This window comes from Tursiops truncatus, chromosome 5 (assembly GCF_011762595.2).
Source record: "Tursiops truncatus isolate mTurTru1 chromosome 5, mTurTru1.mat.Y, whole genome shotgun sequence".
In the NCBI taxonomy this organism is placed as follows: domain Eukaryota; kingdom Metazoa; phylum Chordata; class Mammalia; order Artiodactyla; family Delphinidae; genus Tursiops; species Tursiops truncatus.
In genome coordinates, this window is record NC_047038.1 from 13,152,172 (window position 1) to 13,170,377 (window position 18,206).

The 18,206-nt window shown below is 36.9% G+C and overlaps 1 protein-coding gene and 1 long non-coding RNA gene across 7 annotated transcripts in view; one reads left to right on the forward strand and one right to left on the reverse strand.

Annotated features, from left to right (window-relative positions):
• The window catches only part of LOC141278742 (uncharacterized), a 100,783-nt gene extending 89,156 nt beyond the window's left edge, over positions 1–11,627 (reverse strand). Inside the window, exon 1 of the long non-coding RNA XR_012331865.1 lies at positions 11,508–11,627. This is a non-coding gene — a long non-coding RNA (uncharacterized lncRNA). The remainder of the gene's footprint in view (positions 1–11,507) is intronic.
• The window catches only part of SCLT1 (sodium channel and clathrin linker 1), a 282,762-nt gene that overhangs the window by 154,438 nt on the left and 110,118 nt on the right, over positions 1–18,206 (forward strand). For all 6 annotated transcript variants that reach the window (XM_073804837.1, XM_073804838.1, XM_019927932.3 and 3 more), the window contains 2 exons: positions 1,352–1,450; positions 5,393–5,464. In XM_073804837.1, coding sequence (XP_073660938.1) covers positions 1,352–1,450; positions 5,393–5,464 — 171 coding nt within the window. The remainder of the gene's footprint in view (positions 1–1,351; positions 1,451–5,392; positions 5,465–18,206) is intronic.

Genomic DNA, 18,206 nt, shown 5'->3' on the forward strand with positions numbered 1-18,206 from the left:
TACCAGAGGGTTCCCACCTTCAGTTGCTTGTTCCAAGAAGTTCTCTTAACCAATCATACAAACAGGTATGAAGCACAACCTTACCATAGTTTCTTATGAAACTTCCCTTTTCCCCATTGTCCCATTCTCCATGACAAGATTGTTATATCAAAACAGCTATTACTTCTCCCTAGCTTACCTATTTAAGTAGGAGGAAGTTTATTAAACAACAAAAACAGAGATAGGAATGTGTATGGTATCTTTGCAAGACAGTGGGATCAGAACACAGAGCTGCTTACTCTGTAATGATATTTATAAAAAAAAGAAAAAAAAGATTCATTCAAACCTAAAATTGGAGGAGTTCCAGGCTCAGGAAGATATTTGAACTAGACATGTAAACTTGGGACTTTTCAGCATATAAATGGCATTTAAAACTGCGAGATTGGATTAGACCACCAAGGGGTGGATGTGGATAGAGAAAAGGACCAAGGACTAAGACTTGGGTAGTTCAATAATAGAGAGGTTCAGGAGAAGAGGAAGAAACAGCATTGCAGACTCAAAAGGAATAATCAGTGAGTTAAGAGGAAAACCAATACTAGGGTGTGCTAAAAGCCAAGTATAGAAAGTAAAACAAAGAAAAGAAAGTAATCCATTATCTCAAGTGCTGTTTGACAGATCAATAAGATAATTATGCAAAATTGACTCTCATGGGTTAGCAGTATAGAGATCATGGACAGTGAAAGCCTGATCAGAGTGAACATAACAAAGTTTTGGAAATGTGCAAGTGCAGACTTTAGAGGAGTTTTGCTCCACAGGGAAGCAAAGAAATGGGATGTGACTGACAACTAGGCTTATAAGAGTATTTTTTAGGTGAGATGAAAATGATTGATTGGTTAGAAATTTCATGGAGAGGAAGTAGGTGGTGTCTACAGTGATGGAGGTATGAGGTGACAAGGGACATAATTTGAATAAAACCAAATAATGGAAAGAAAGGGAAATCTAAGAGATTTTTCCAAGAATATAATATTTAGATTTGATTATTTGTTTTACATAGGGAATAAAGGAGAAAGAAAATTAAAAAATAATCCTAAATTCCCAGCCGTAGAGATTAGAAGAGTGATGTTACTGGCTAAAACAAATATCAGAGGAAAAGAATAAATTTTTAGTTAGGACAAGGTCCGTGAGGAGGTTAAGGAAAATAAATATCATTCATAACTTAGGCAAGATCTCAAAGTGGAGATGTCTCAGAAGTTTCGCATAAGAGGTATGCTTTCAAGAAAGTGATTAGTGGATGGGTTTTTACCCATTTATTACATAATCTCTATTAATAACGATGTGACCTATAATAACATCAAATTATTATTTTCTGAAGGCTCTGCTTGAGGAGAAGCAAAAAGAAGAAGATATAGAGAAAATGAAAGAAACCGTTTCTCGGCTTGTGCAAGATGCTGCCATAAGAACCAGGAAGGAAGTAAGGGGGTTTTAATTATATTTAAAATTCAAAATTTTACAGAATTTCAACAGCTTAAGAGTAGATACTACCTGAGTTTTTGCCTTGTGGACCTAGGTAATTATTTGTCAGCTGATTGTATCAATTGTGCTAAATTTCATATAAAAATCATCTCATGATAGTAGCCCCTAACATTGGTGCCAGGGTGAGGTAGAGGTAGGGGGTAGGGCAAGTGGGAAGGAGAGAGATTTAGGCTAGGAAGAAGGGTCAAAAAGAAACTTAGAACATACAAGAAGCAAGAGAAGAAAACCCACTGTTATTTGCAGTATCTTAGAGTGTCTTAGGACTGGAGTACAAGAGAAATCTGCTTTAACCTCTTATTTTATTTGTAATGAAGCTGAAACCCATGAGAGGTTATTGGCTAGCTCAAAATTGTACACTAATTAAAGCCAGAACTTAGACTCAAACCTTCTCCTTGCTATACTGAGCCTAGCGTTGTTTCAGTTGCATCATGCAGATACCTATATGATTTGTGAATTGTGTTGTTGTTTGCAATTCCATTATCAAGACTAAATCTTATTTTTCTGTGTTAAAGCGATGAGTTGTTTCTTAGTTTGAATTGCAAGCCTTATGAAAGTTAAAACTGTCTTGGAAATATAAGTTTGCTTTCATATAAAGAGAGAGGGAAGACATACATTTATTTGCCTTTTCCTCTGGTATGGATATGAATTAATTCATAAGTGGTGTGGTAAAGTTAAAAAGTGTAAAGTGAGTTTAGGAGGAAGAAACCACAAAAACCCATTTTAAAGATGAAAAAACTGAAAAACAGAGTAGTTAACTAACTCGCTTAGGGTTCCACCTCTAGGAAGTAGCAGAACTGGGTTGCAGATGAGCTCTACTCTCAATCACTATGAGAAACTGTTTCTCGTGAATTTTGTATTTTTTTTATTTTTAGAAATTTTCAAACCCATAGAAAGGAAAGAGCCGTATAATGAACACTTATTTACCTCTCACCCAGAAAACTCTTCGTGTCTTGCTACACCCATTCCATCTCTCTCTATGTTACATACACACTCTTCCCTTCTGCCAAACATTCAGACATAGACTGCAGGCCTCATGACACTTCATCTTGTCATCTGCTTCCCCAGAAAAAGGACATTTTGCTACACAACCACACCACAATTACCATGTCTTAAAAAACATCAACATTACTTCAATTCACACTCGAATTTCCCTAAAATATTGTTTATAGCTGTTTGGTCTTTAAAATTCAGGATCCAATCCATGTTTATGCATCATTGTATTTGACTACCACGTCTCTGTAGTCTCCCTCAATTTAACCCAGTCCCCTGCCTTCCTTTGTATATGACAAAGAATCCTTTGTAGAATCCTTCAGAATATTCCACATTTGGATCCATGTGACTGTTTCGTTTTGATTAGATTCAGGTCATTTCTGGCAGAGTGATGTGTATACCTACATCCCACTTCATCACATCAGGAAGCTGTAATGTCAGTTGTACACTGGTGATGCTGAGCTTGACCACATGATTAAAGTGTTAAGACCAGATCTTTCCATTTTATACTTTATGAATAATTGGGGAAGATACTTGAAGACCATGCAGCTATCCTTTTCCACCAAAATCTTTCATCCAGTGGTTTTGTCATCCATTGATAATCCTTGTCTAAAATAAATAAATATATTGGGTAATTAGAAATTCTATTTCTGTCAATCTTTCTATACATTTATTAGTTGTTATTTTTTGGTTAGGGCTAGAGTCCTGCCCCCTTTGTTTGTTATGATGGATTCGTTTTTATTTTTTTATTTCATGATTCATTGCCATCAGTCTTCATTTTTATTCTCAATTTGTCTCTCTAGTTTTCCTGGATAAATGATATTTCTCATCTTGTACTTTCCTTGCCTCAGACCTAGAATCAGCCAGCCACTTCTTCAAAAAGCCTTGGTTGTAATTTTTAATTTGATATTTTGTCAGATAGATGGATTAGCAAAAGTAGAAATTCCTGTTTTCATTTTTACTGTAATATTTACATTAATATGCTTTCCTGCATATTCATAAAGACTATCTATGAAATTATTAACATAAGTGATTTCAAAATATATATACTATTATGATCATAAACCCTCATGTTACCTGCATCATTTCTAGGTACTAAAAGAACACTTTTAAAAAACTATGTGAGAGACAGACAGACATGATTGGGCTTATAAGAACCAAAATTATTTTATTCTAGGAACCTTCATGACTTAGTTTCAGCTTGAATATTCCTTATCTATAATGGGGATAATAACTACTTCATCATGTTGTTGTGAGAATTAATGAGATAATGACACGTAAAGCACTCTGGACAGTTCATAACACATTAAATCTCAATAAATGCTAACTGTGATTGTCACTGACCTGTAAATAGGGTGGGTTGATTTTTAATATAATTTTTCATAGGAAAAGCTACATCAAATTATAACCTAAAATGGAACGGAAATGGACCCACATATAATATGCTCGGCAGGCCTTCCAAAAGATAACTCTAGTTTGATTAACTAAAGTATATAGCAGTGTTGTAAATGTTCTACAGAAGGTTTACATCATGTTTGAGAAATAATCCATTTTATAAGATGCTATAAAATTTCCAAAAACCTTTGGGTCATAAATGTGTACTGATGATATATCATCAGGATCAATATTCTTCATGGTCTTTTTAAAAACATGAGTAGGGACTTCCCTGGTGGCGCAGTGGTTAAGAATCTGCCTGCCAATGCCGGGGACACGGGTTCGAGCCTTGGTCCGGGAAGATCCCACATGCCACAGAGCAACTAAGTCGTGTGCCACAACTACTGAGCGTGAGCTCTAGAGCCCGCGAGCTACAACTACTGAAGCCCACACGCCAAGAGCATGTGCTCCGCAACAAGAGAAACCACCACAATGAGAAGGCCGCACACTGCAACGAAGAGTAGCCCCCGCTCACCACAACTAGAGAAAGCCCACGCACAGCAACAAAGACCCAACACAGCCAAAGATAAATAAATAAATTTATTAAAACATGAGTAGATATTAGAAAAAAATATTGTCTTAGGAGCCACCCTGAGGAGATGTGACTAATTCTTGAAATTACTCTGTACACATAAATTCTGCTATTTCTGAAGATATTTAACTGCTAATTAAAATAAGGGTTTTTCTTATAAAGTAATGTGACACTGAAATATGATGTGTACTATAAAAATATTCTTCTGTTTATAAAACAAAAGTGCCTTAAAAGTTATTAATTACATTTTTAGTGTATATTTCAGTTTTTCTCCTGACTTGCTCTGTGGTAGCAGATCTCAAAGTATTGTTCAGGTGGTCTGCAAAATCATACCTACTTTCATAATTAGAGTAAAACAGTTTGCTTTTTTCACAGTCATTCTCTCATGACTTTGCAGGGTTGTCTTCCAGAAGTTGATGGTATGCAACAACACAACAGCTTGAACATGGAAATAGATATGAGAGTCTAGCTATCTTCTATTAAGCCATAGACATTAAGGAAATTTGCAAAAATGTAAACTAATAACACTTTTCTAAAATTTTTTTAATTTTGGGGAAATACACATATTTTCACAAAAGTGTATTTTTTGTTAACCTGTAATGACTTTAGTTATTATTTATAAAGGGATTAATAAGTAATTATTTTGAAATTTTCTGTTTTCATTTCTAATATGGTAAATTTTAATTGAAAGAGAACCCGTTATAAAGACCAAAATTTGACAAACACATTAGGAGACATCATCCTGTTCACTTACTTCCACTGTTATGATAAATTCTTGACTCTTTAATACATCGTGTGCTTATCCTTTATGCCCTAAAAGTTATAGTTTTATTTTTTATCAAAATTATTATTCTAAATGTTTTTATTGGATGTTAATTATTTTTACTGTAGACCTAAATAATTCATAGATATCTTAATTTACAGGTTGCAAATACAAGAAAACAATATAATGTACAGATTTCTCGACTAACAGAAGAACTTTCAGCCCTTCAAATGGTATGTTAGAAAACTATACTGCTATTTTCTTCTGAATATTGTTTACTTTAAAGGCCAGGAAACGTTTTTTTTAACATCTTTATTAGAGTTTAATTGCTTTACAATGTTGTGTTAGTTTCTGCTGTATAACAAAGTGAATCAGCTATACATATATCCCCATATCCCCTCCCTCTCGCGTCTCTCTCCCACCCTCCCTATCCCACCCCTCTAGGTGATCACAAAGCACCGAGCTGATCTCCCTGTGCTATGTGGCTGCTTCCCACTAGCTATCTATTTTACATGTGGTAGTATATATAAGTCCATGCCACTCTCTCACTTCGTCCCAGCTTACCCTTTCCCCTCCCCATGTCAAGTCCATTCTCTATGTCTGCCTCTTTATTCCTGTCCCACCCCTCGGTTCTTCAGCACCATTTATTTTTTTTTAGATTCCATATATATGTGTTAGCATACAGTATTCATTTTTCTCTTTCTGACTTACTTCACTCTGTATGACAGTCTCTAGGTCCATCCACCTCACTACAAATAACTCAATTTTGTTCCTTTTTATGGCTGAGTAATATTCCATTGTATATATGTGCCACATCCTCTTAACAGGATACATATTATTGCACATTCATTTATTCAGAAGATACCTATTAAGCCAGGAACTGTAATAGATGCTAGGAAAAGAATAAAAATCAAAGGTAAACGTGTTATCTGCAGTCTTGGAACTTATGGTCTAGTAGGAAAGATGGATGGCATTTATCACGTTTTACTATGATTACATTTTTGGGACAAAGAATGCACAGGGTGCTGTTGAAGCATCCATCTGTAGCTGATACCATATGCTGAAGTTCATCTGAGAGACCAGGAAGAAAGAAAAAGTATACATGATGGTGGGAAAGGAAAGACAGTCTTTCCAAAAGAAATGAGTACTCAAGGATGAGTAGGCAAAGAAGGGAGAGGAAAGAGTGCTTGTGTGACTAGAGGTGGAATTAAATATATAAATTTAACTTGAAGATCTGATGAAATGGAATTTAATAACCTTGTTCACAGGGGCATAAAAGTACAAGTATTTCCAGAGATTGGGAAGATATTTTCAACTTTACAGACTCTCATCTTTCCTGAATTTCCATATCACTTTTAATCTTTCTTACAAAATTTAGCAATGAATTATATCTTGTCATAAATATTATACATTGTATTATGCCTCTCTTTCTCTGTCTCCTTGTCTTCCTTCTCAGTCCCTCCCTCCCCCTCTGTCTTTCTTCATGAAAATCTTATCTTCCCAAGTAGATTGTAAGCACTTCAAGGTAGAAGAGTCTTATGTTTTCCTTTATTTTCCCCATTGCCTAATACACTATTTTGCACAGTATGTTTTCAATAAATCCTTATTGACTTATTGATATTTAAGCACCTCTGAAAGAATGATCACATCTTTTCCACATTCTACAAACCAGTGTACATGATGAGACCTTAGTTATTGTATGTGGGTCCTGAGAGTTTTAGAACAAGAACAGTGTTACTTTTTGGTTGTTTAATGTCATTTGTTCTAACACTATAGGAACATTAAGTAAAATTAATGGGATGCAGTGTGGCCAATTAGTCATGTCTAATTGTTTGTTGTTTTTCAGTTTTACTTCCTCTTCTGTCATCTTGCTATTTCGCTTGTTCTCTTACATGGACTGATTTAACTATCAAAAGATTTACAACTTTGAAGAAGAGGGGTTTTACCCCAGTCTAGGATTATTTACTAAATTATAAACTCTGGAGGGACAAGAACATTATTTATTTCTATTTAGGAATGTGTACTAGGTAAGACCTGCAGGGATTTTAAAAATAACTCTTAGCTGTGTAAAAACCAGACCTATGTAAACTCACTTTAGAGTAAAAAGAAGACATAATTTCAGATTATTACAGAACGTGCTTCTTAGGATTTATAGTAAAACATTTGTAACTCATAGCTAAGTGGATTTTTCTAAAGATATTAAATATTATCTGATGTCATGTTGGTTTGGTGAAAAAACTGTACTAATTGAAGTGTTTGAAATATTAAGGATTTAGAGGTATATTTGAAGAAAGACATGTTCAGCTACTTTAAAAAGCAGATTTTCTCAGGAAACTCAGACTACAGTTTGAGGCATAATAACCTAATGTTGACTATTTATTTCTATTCTTCATTACCAGTTTTACCACCTATGCACTAAACATGAAGTCAGGGAGGGAAGTTAAGCATACTTTAGCTAACCCAAAGCTAAGTTGTGCTTGCAGGAAGGATAAAGTCTTGTATTTTAGGTTAATGTGTAGATTTTTTGGATAGGTTTAAGAAAAGGCCAGAGGGAGTCTGTCTCAAGCCACATATCTCATATGCAGCATATGTTTCTCTTCAAATACTCAAGGTTTTACTTCTGCCAAGTAGCAGAGGTTTTTTGCTAATCTATAGCAAATTAGGGAGAGGATTGGTTATAAATGCCCAAATTTATACATGTAAAATGAAACATTCATTATGATCTTTTTTTTGATCCATGAATTTTTTAGAAGTCTAACTTCAAATTCCCCAATACATGGGTATTTAGACTCCTTTTTATTACTAATTTCTAATCTGGTTAAATAGAGACCACAGATCATGGTCTATATGATATTGATTCTTAATATTTGTTGAGACTTTCTTTATGGTACACTATGAGGATATGATTTTGGAAGCACTCCATGAGCTCTTGAAAAAATTTCTAGTACCATTTGGTCATTTCTTGTCCAAAAGGTAGGAATATTGGTGGTGATTAATATCTGAAAAGCTTTTAATAGTAATTTTAAATGTTTGCTTTAGTTTTTAGTGTATTTCTGATAGAATTCTTGTATTTCTCCTTAAAGGTTTCTACTTTTCTGTCTCATTTTAACTTTGTTATCTCAGGTTAAGTAAATATTCAACCATTGTCGTTTGGCAGTTATATGGTGGGTTAGATAAAGAGAGATGCATAACACATTTATAACATATCTTTCTTTATATGCTACTCACCAGACCCAGAAGTGTGATCTAACCTTATTATTAATATCTACATTAAAAATCATTTGGGAATCATATCATAGATGCAGAAAAAGCATTTGACAAAATACAGCACCCATTCATGATAAAAAAAAATCTCTCAGTAAACTAGGAACAAAGGGAAACTTCCTCAGTTTTGTAAAGAATATCTATAAAAAATCTACAGCTGTGGAACTGAAAGCTTTCCCACTAAGATCAGGAACAAGGCAAGGGTGTCCCCTCTCACCACCTCTTTTCAAGATCATACTGGAAGTACTAGCTAATGCAGTTTGACCCCCCCCCCCAAAAAAAGGAAGTAAAAGGTATGCAGGTTGGGAAAGAAGAATTTGTTTTCAGATAACATGATTATCTATGTAAAAAGTCCAAAAGAATAAAAAACTAAAAACCCTGGAACAAAGAAGTGATTATAACAAGGTTGTAGGATACAAGGTTAATATACAAAAGTCAATTGCTTTCCTATATACCAGCAATAAACAAGTGGAATTTGAAATTGAAAACACAGTCTCATTTACACATTGTCATTTGCATTAGCACCCCCAAAATTAAGTAGTTAGGTGTAAATCTAACCAAATATATATGAGGAAAACTACAAAACTCTGATGAAAAACAGCAAAGAAGAACTAAATAAATGAGGATAGCCCATGTTCATGGATAAAAAGACTCAATATTGTCAAGATGTCTTTTCTTCCCAACTTGATCTATAGATTTAGTGCAATTCCAATTGAAATCCCACCAGGTTATTTTGTGGATATTAGCAAACTGATTCTAAAGTTTGAATGGAGAGGCAAAAGACCTAGAATAGTCAATACAACATTGAAGAAGAAGAACAAAGTCGGAGGACTGACACTGTACTGCACTTCAAGACTTACTTGAAACCTACAGTAACCAAGACAGGGTGATATCAGTGAAACAACAGACAAATAGATCAATGGAACAGAACCCAGAAATAGACCCACATGAATACAGTTAGCTGATCTTTGACAAAGGAGCAGAGGTAATACAATGGAGCAAAGATAGTCTTTTTTTAACAAATGGTGCTAGAACAATTAGGTATTCACGTGAATGAATCTGGATAGAGAACTTACATAAAAATTAATTCAAAATGGGTCACAGATCTAAATGTAAAATGCAAAACTATAAAACTCCTAGAAGATAACATAGGAGAAAAATCTAGATAATCTTGGGTTTGGCAATGAGCTTTTAGATACAACACCAAAGGTATGATCCATGAAAGAAACAACTGGTGAGTTGGACTTCATTAAAATTAAATTTTTCTGCTCTGTGAAAGACACTATCAAGAAAATGAAAATTGGGGCTTCCCTGGTGGCGCAGTGGTTGAGAGTCCGCCTGCCGATGCAGGGGACACGGGTTCGTGCCCCGGTCCGGGAAGATCCCACATGCCGCGGAGCGGCTGGGCCCATGAGCCATGGCCGCTGAGCCTGAGCGTCCGAAGCCTGTGCTCCGCAACGGGAGAGGCCACAACAGTGAGAGGTCCGCGTACCGCCAAAAAAAAAAAAAAAAATTATAAAGAAAATGAAAATTGAAATCATATATTGGGAGAAAATATTTACCAAAAAAACCATATCTAATAAAGGACTATTACCCAAAATATACAAAGAATCCTTAAAACTCAACAGTAAGAAAACAACTGGATTTAAAAAATTGAGCCAAAGACCTTAACAGACACCTCACCAAAGATTTACAGATGACAAATAAGTAAATGAAAAGATACTCCAAATCCTATGTAAAAATGCAAATTAAAACAACAATGAGATACCACTCGTTACACCAAATAAGTGCCAGATATACCTATTACAGTGGCCAAAATCCAGAACACTGACACCACCATATGCTGACAAAGAGCAATAGGAACTCTCATTCATTGCTGGTAGGAATGCAAAATGGTACAGCCACTTTTGAAGGGAGTTTGCTGTTGTCTTACAAAAGTAAATACACTCTTACCATAGGATCCGACAATTGCATTCCTCTGTATCTAGCCAAAGGAGTTGAAAACCTTATGTTCACAAAAAACGTGCACATGGATGTTTATATTATAGCAGGCTTTGTCATAATTGCCAAAACTTGGAAGCAACCAAGATGTTCTTCAGCTGGTGATGGATAAACAAACTGGTACATCCAAACAATAGAATATCATTCAGCACTTAAAAGAAATGAGCTACGTCACCATGAAAAGACACGGGGGAAACTTAAATGCATATCACTAAATTAAAGAAGCCAGTCTGAAAAGGTTACATAGTATATGATTCCAGCTATATGACATTCTGGAAAAGGCAAACTATGGAGACAGTTAAAAGATCAGTAGTTATAAGGGCTTAAGGAGGAGAGAGAGAGAGATGAATAAGTGTAGGCAAAGCATAGAAAATTTTAAGGACAGTGAAACTACTTTATATGATACTATAATGGTGGATATATATCATTATAAATTTATCCAAACCCATAAAATGTACAATACCAAGAGTGAACTCTAATGAAAACTATCGCCTCTAGGTGATAATATTGTGTGATGTAGGTACATAAGTTTTAACAAATGTACCACTCCATCGTGGCATGTTGATAATGGGGAAGGCAATGTATGTATGGGGGCAGGAAGTGTAGGAGAAGTCTGTTAACTTCCCCTCAATTGCTGTGAACCTAAACTGCTCTTAAAAAATAGTCTATTCAAAAATTACATGAGGTGAGTTATGAACATAGGAGAAATCCCAAATTTCACACCAGAAAATTACCTTTTCATAGATTAGCAACTTATTGTATGAACATATTTAGAACATTAAAGTTATATTTCTTGGAGGGACCTTCAAGGTGGTGGAGGAGTAAGGCATGGAGATCACCTTCCTCCCCACAAATACATCAAAAATACATCTACATGTGGAACAACTCATACAGAACACCTACTGAACCTGGCAGAAGACCTCAGACTTCCCAAAAAGCAAGAAACTCCCAACGTACCTGGGTAGGGCAAAAACAGAAGAAAAAACAGAGTCAAAAGAATAAGGACAGTACCTGCACCTCTGGGAGGGAGCTGTGAAGGAGGAAAAGTTTCCACACACTAGGAAGCCCCCTCAGTGGCGGAGACGGGGAGTAGGCAGTGGGGAAGCTTCGGAGCCACAGAGGACAGCGCAGCAACAGGGATGCAGAGGACAAAGCGGAGAGATTTCCACACAGCGAAACCCTGCCAACCAGCAATGACCAGCCTGACAGGATTGTCTGCTCACCTGCCGGGGCAGGTGGAGGCTGGGAGCTGAGGCTCGGGCTTCAGAGGTCAGATACCAGGGAGAGGACTGGGGTTGGCTGTGTGAACACAGCCTGAAGGGGGCTAGTGAATCACAGCTAGCCGGGAGGGAGTCCAGGAAAAAGTCTGGACCTGCCTAAGAGGCAAGAGACCATTGTTTCGAGGTGTGCGGGGAGAGGGGCTTCAGATCACCGCCTAAACGAGCTCCAGAGATGGGTGCAAGCCGCGGCTATCAGCATGGACACCAGAGACAGGCATGATACGCTAAGGCTGCTACTACAGCCACCAAGAAGCCTGTGTGCAAGCACAGGTCACTATCCACACCTCCCCTCCCAGAAGCCTGTGCAGCCCGCCACCGCCAGGATCCCGTGATCCAGGGACAACCTCCCTGGGAAAACAAACGGCACACCTCAGGCTGTTGCAACGTCACAAGGGCCTCTACCACCACAGGCTCACCCCACATTCCGTATCCCTCCCTGCTCCTGGCCTGAGTGAGTCAGAGCCCCCGAATCAGCTGCTACTTTAACCCCATCCTGTCTGGGCAAAAAACATGTCAGAGGGCGACCTACATGCAGAGGTGGGGCCACACCCAAACCTGAACGTCAGGAGCTGTGCGAACAAAGAAGAGAAAGGGAACTTTCTCCCAGCAGCCTCAGGAGCAGCAGATTAAATCTCCACAATCAACTTGATGTACCTGCATCTGTGGAATACCTGAATAGACATCGAATCATCCCAAAATTGAGGCGGTGGACTTCGGGAGCAATTGTAGACTTGGGATTTGCTTTCTGCATCTAATTTGTCTCTAGTTTTATGTTTATCTTAGTTTAGCATTTAGAGCTTATTATCATTGCTAGATTTGTTTATTGATTTGGTTGCTCTCTTCCTTTATATATGTGTGTGTGTGTGTGTGTGTGTGTGTGTGTGTGTGTATTTTCCTTTTTCTCTTTCCATGAATGTGTAGGTGCATGCTTCTTGGTGAGATTTTCTCTGTACAGCTTTGCTTTTACCATTTGTCCTAGAGTTCTATCTGTCCATTTTTTTTTTTTGGATAGTTCTTAGCGCTTGTTATCATTGGTGGATTTGTTTTTTGGATTGGTTCTCTTCTTTCTTTTTCTTTTATTACTTTTTTATTTTTTTGTTTTAAAAAATATTTTCCTTATCTTTTATTTTAATAACTTTATTTTATTTTATTTTATTTTATTTTTTCTTCCTTTTGTTCTCCCTTTTCTTCTGAGCCCTGTAGCTGACAGGGTCTTGGTGCTCAGGCTGGGTGTCAGGCCTGAGCCTCTGACGTGGGAGAGCTGAGGTCAGGACATTGGACCACCAGAGACCTCCCGGCCCCACGTAATATCAAATGTTGAAAGCTCTCCCAGAGATCTCCACCTCAACATAAGACCCAGCTCCACTCAACGACCAGCAAGCTACAGTGCTAGTCACCCTATGCCAAAAAACTTGCAAGAGAGGAACACAACCCCACACATTAGCAGGGAGGCTGCCTAAAATCATAAGTTCACAGAAACCCCAAAACACACCAATAGACATGGTCCTGCCCATGAGAAATGCAACATCCAGGCTCATCCGCCAGAACACAGGCACCAATCCCCTCCACCAGAAAGCCTACACAAGCCACTGAACCAACCTTACCCACTGGGAGCAGACACCAAAAACAACAGGAACTACAAACCTGCAGCCTGTGAAAAGGAGACCCCAAACGCAGTAAGTTAAGCAAAATGAGAAGACAGAGAAATTCACAGCAGATGAAGGAGCAACATAAAAATCCACCAGACCAAACAAATGAAGAGAAAATAGGCAGTCTACCTGAAAAAGAATTCAGAGTAATGATAGTAAAGATGATCCAAGATCTTCAAAATAGAATGGAGAAAATACAAGAAACGTTTAACGAGGACCTAGAAGAACTAAACAGCAAACAGACAATGAGGAACAACACAATAAATGAAATTAAAAATTCTCTGGAAGGAATCAGTAGCACAATAACTGAGGCAGAAGAACGGATAACTGACTTGAAAGATAAAAGAGTGGAAATAACTACTGCAGAACAAACTAAAGAATAAAGAATAAAAAGAATTGAGGACAGGATCACAGACATCTGGGACAACAGTAAATGCACGAACATTCGAATTTTAGGGGTGCCAGAAGAAGAAGAGAAAAATAAAGAGACTAAGAAAATATTTGAAGTGATTATAGTTGAAAGCTTTCCTAAAGTGGTAAAGGAAATAGTCAATCAAGTCCAGGAAAGGCAGAGTTCCATACAGGATACATCCAAGGCGAAACACGCCAAGACACATATTAATCAAACTGTCAAAAATTAAATACAAAGAAAAAATACTAAAAGAAGCAAGGGAAAATCAACAAATAACATACAAGGGAATCTCCATAAGGTGAACAGCTGATCTTTCAGCCAAAACTCTGCAAGCTAGAAGGGAGTGGCAGGACATATTTAAAGTGATGAAAGGGAAAAACCTACAACCAAGATTACTCTACCCAGCAAGGATCTCATTCAGATTTGACGGAGAAATTAAAACCTTTACAGCCAAGTGAAATTTAAGAGAGTTCAGCACCAGCAAACCAGCTTTACAACAAATGCTAAAGGAACTTCTCTAGGCAGGAAAAAGAAGACAAGGAAAATACCTACAATAACAAACTCAAAACAATTAAGAAAATGGTAATGGGAACATACATATCGAGGACTACCTTAAATGTAAATGGATTAAGTGCTCCAATCAAAACACATACTGCCCAAAAGGATAATAAAACAAGACCCGTATATATTCTGTCTACAGGAGACGCACTTCAGACCTAGGGACACATACAGACTGAAAGTGAGGAGATGGAAAAAGATATTCAATGCAAATGGAAATCAAAAGAAAGCTGGAGTAGCAATTCTCATATCAGACAAAATAGACTTTAAAATAAAGACTATTACAAGAGACAAAGACAGATGCTGCATAATGATCAAGGGATCAATCCAAGAAGAAGAAATAACAATTGTAAATATTTATGCACCCAAACATAGGAACACCTCAATACATAAGGCAAATGCTAACAGCCATAAAAGGGGAAATTGACAGTAACACAATAATAGAAGGGTACTTTAACACCCCACTTTCAACAATGGATAGATCATCCAAAATGAAAATAATGAAACACAAGCTCTAAATGATACATTAAACACGATGGACTTAATTGACATTTACAGGACATTCCATCCAAAACCAACAAAATACACTTTCTTCTCAGGTGCTCATGGAACATTCTCCAGGATAGATCATATCTTGGGTCACACACAAATCAAGCCTTGCTAAATTGAAGAAAAGTGACATCATGTCAAGTATATCTTCAGACCACAACGCTATGAGACTAGATATCAATTACAGGAAAAAATCTGTAAAAAATACAAACACGTGGAGGGTAAACAATACGCTACTAAATAACCAAGAGATCACTGAAGAAATCAAAGAGAAAATAAAAAAATACCTAGAAACAAATAACAATAAAAACATGATGACCCAAATCCTATGGGATGCAACAAAAGCAGTTCTAAGAGGGACGTTTATATACCTCAACAAACAAGAAGCATCTCAAAGAAACAACCTAACCTTACACCTAAAGCACTAAAAGAAGAACCAAAAAAACCCCAAAGTTACCAGAAGGAAAGAAATCATAAAGATCAGATCAGTAATAAATGAAAAGGAAAAGAAGCAAGCAATAGCAAAGATCAATAAATCTAAAGCTGGTTCTTTCAGAAGATAAATTGATAAACCATTAGCCAGACTCATCAAGAAAAAAAGGGAGAAGACTCAAATGAATAGAATTAGAAATGAAAAAGGAGAAGTAACAACTGACACTAGAAATACAAAACGATCATGAGAGACAACTACAAGCAACTGTATGCCAATAAAATGGACAACCTGGAGGAAGTGGACAAAGGCTTAGAAAAACACAGTCTTCCGAGACTAAACCAGGAAGAAAGAAAATATGAACAGACCAATCACAAGCACTGAAATTGAGACAGTGATTAAAAATCTTCCAACACACAAAAGCCCAGGACCAGATGGCTTCACAGGTGAATTCTATCAAATATTTAGAGAAGAGCTAATACCTGTCCTTATCAAACTCTTCCAAACTATCGCAGAGGGAGGAACACTCCCAAACACATTCTATGAGGCCACCATCACCCTGATACCAAAACCAGACAAAGTTGTCACACAGAGGGAAAACTCTAGGCCAATATCACTGATGAACATAGATGCAAAAATCCTCAACAAAATACTAGCAAACAGAATCCAACAGCACATTAAAAGGATCATACACCATGATCAAGTGGGGTTTATCCCAGGAATGCAAGGATTCTTCAATATACACAAATCAATCAATGTGTTACACCATATTAACAAATTGAAGGAGAAAAACCTTATCATCATCTCAATAGATTCAGAAAAAGCTTTTAACAGAATTCAACATCAGTTTATGTTAAAAACACTCCAGAAAGTAGACATAGAGGGAACTTAACTCAACATAATAAAGGCCATATATGACAAACCCACAGCCAACATTGTTCTCAATGGTGAAAAACTGAAAGCATTTCCACTAAGATCAGGAACAAGACAAGGGTGCCCACTCTCACCACTATTATTCAACATAGTTTTGGAAGTTTTAGCCACAGCCATCAGAGAAGAAAAAGAAATAAAAGAAATCCTAATTGGAAAAGAAGAAGGAAAGCTGTCACTGTTTGCAGATGACATGATACCATACACAGAGAATCCTAAAGATTCTACCAGTAATCTACTAGAGCTAATCAATGAATTTGGTAAAATAGCAGGATACAAAATTAATGCACAAAAATCTCTTGCATTCCTATACACTAATGATGAAAAATCTGAAAGAGAAATTAAGGAAACACTCCCATTTGCCATTGCAACAAAAAGAATAAAATACCTAGGAGTAAACCTATCTAAGGAGACAAAAGACCTGTATGCGGAAAACTGTAAGACACTGATGGAAAAAAATTAAAGATGATAAAAACTGATGGAGTGATATACCATGTTTTTTTTTTTTACATCTTTATTGGAGTATAATTGCTTTACAATGGTGTGTTAGTTTCTGCTTTATAACAAAGTGAATCCATTATACATATACATACGTTCCCTTATCTCTTTCCTCTTGCATCAGCCTCCCTCCCAACCTCCCTATCCCACCCCTCTAGGTGGTCACAAAGCACTGAGCTGATCTCCCTGTGCTGTGCAGCTGCTTCCCACTAGCTATCTATTTTATGTTTGTAGTGTATATATGTCCATGCCACTCTCTCACTTTGTCACAGCCTACGCTTCCCTCTCCCCATATCCGCAAGTCCATTCTCTAGTAGGTCTGTGTCTTTATTCCTGTCTTACCGCTAGGTTCGTCATGAATTTTTTTTTCTTATTCCATATATATGTGTCAGCATACGGTATTTGTCTTTCTCTTTCTGACTTACTTCACTCTGTATGACAGACTGTAGGTCCATCCACCGCCTTATAAATAGTTCAATTTTGTTTCTTTTTATGGCTGAGTAATATTGCATTGTATGTATGTGCCACGTCTTCTTTATCCATTCATCCAATAATGGACACTTAGGTTGTTTCCATCTCCTGCCTATTGTAAATAGAGCTGCAATGAGCATTTTGGTACATGACTCTTTTTGAATTATGGTTTTCTCAGGGTATATGCCTAGTAGTGGGATTGCTGGGTCATATGGTAGTTCTATTTGCAGTTTTTTAAGGAACCTCCATACTGTTCTCCATAGTGGCTGTACCAATTCACATTCCCACCAACAGTGTAAGAGAGTTCCCTTTTCTCCACACCCTCTCCAGCATTATTGTATGTAGATTTTTTGATGATGGCCATTCTGACTGGTGTGAGATGATATCTCATTGTAGTTTTGATTTGCATTTCTCTAATGATTAATGACGTTGAGCATTCTTTCCAGTGTTTGTTGGCAGTCTGCATATCTTCTTTGGAGAAATGTCTATTTAGGTCTCTGCCTATTTTTGGATTGGGTTGTTTGTTTTTTTGTTATTGAGCTGCATGAGCTGCTTGTAAATTTTGGAGATTAATCCTTTGTCAGATGCTTCATTTGCAAATATTTTCTCCCATTCTGAGGGTTGTCTTTTGGTCTTCTTTATGGTTTCCTTTGCTGTGTAAAAGCTTTGCAGTTTCATTAGGTCCCGTTTATTTTTATTTCCATTTCTCTAGGAGGTGGGTCAAAAAGGATCTTGCTGTGATTTATGTCATAGAGCGTTCTGCCTATGTTTTCCTCTAAGAGTTTGATAGTGTCTGGCCTTACATTTAGGTCTTTAATCCATTTTGAGCTTATTATTGTGTATGGTGTTAGGGAGTGATCTAATCTCATACTTCTAGATGTACCTGTCCAGTTTTCCCAGCACCACTTATTGAAGAGGCTGTCCTTTCTCCAC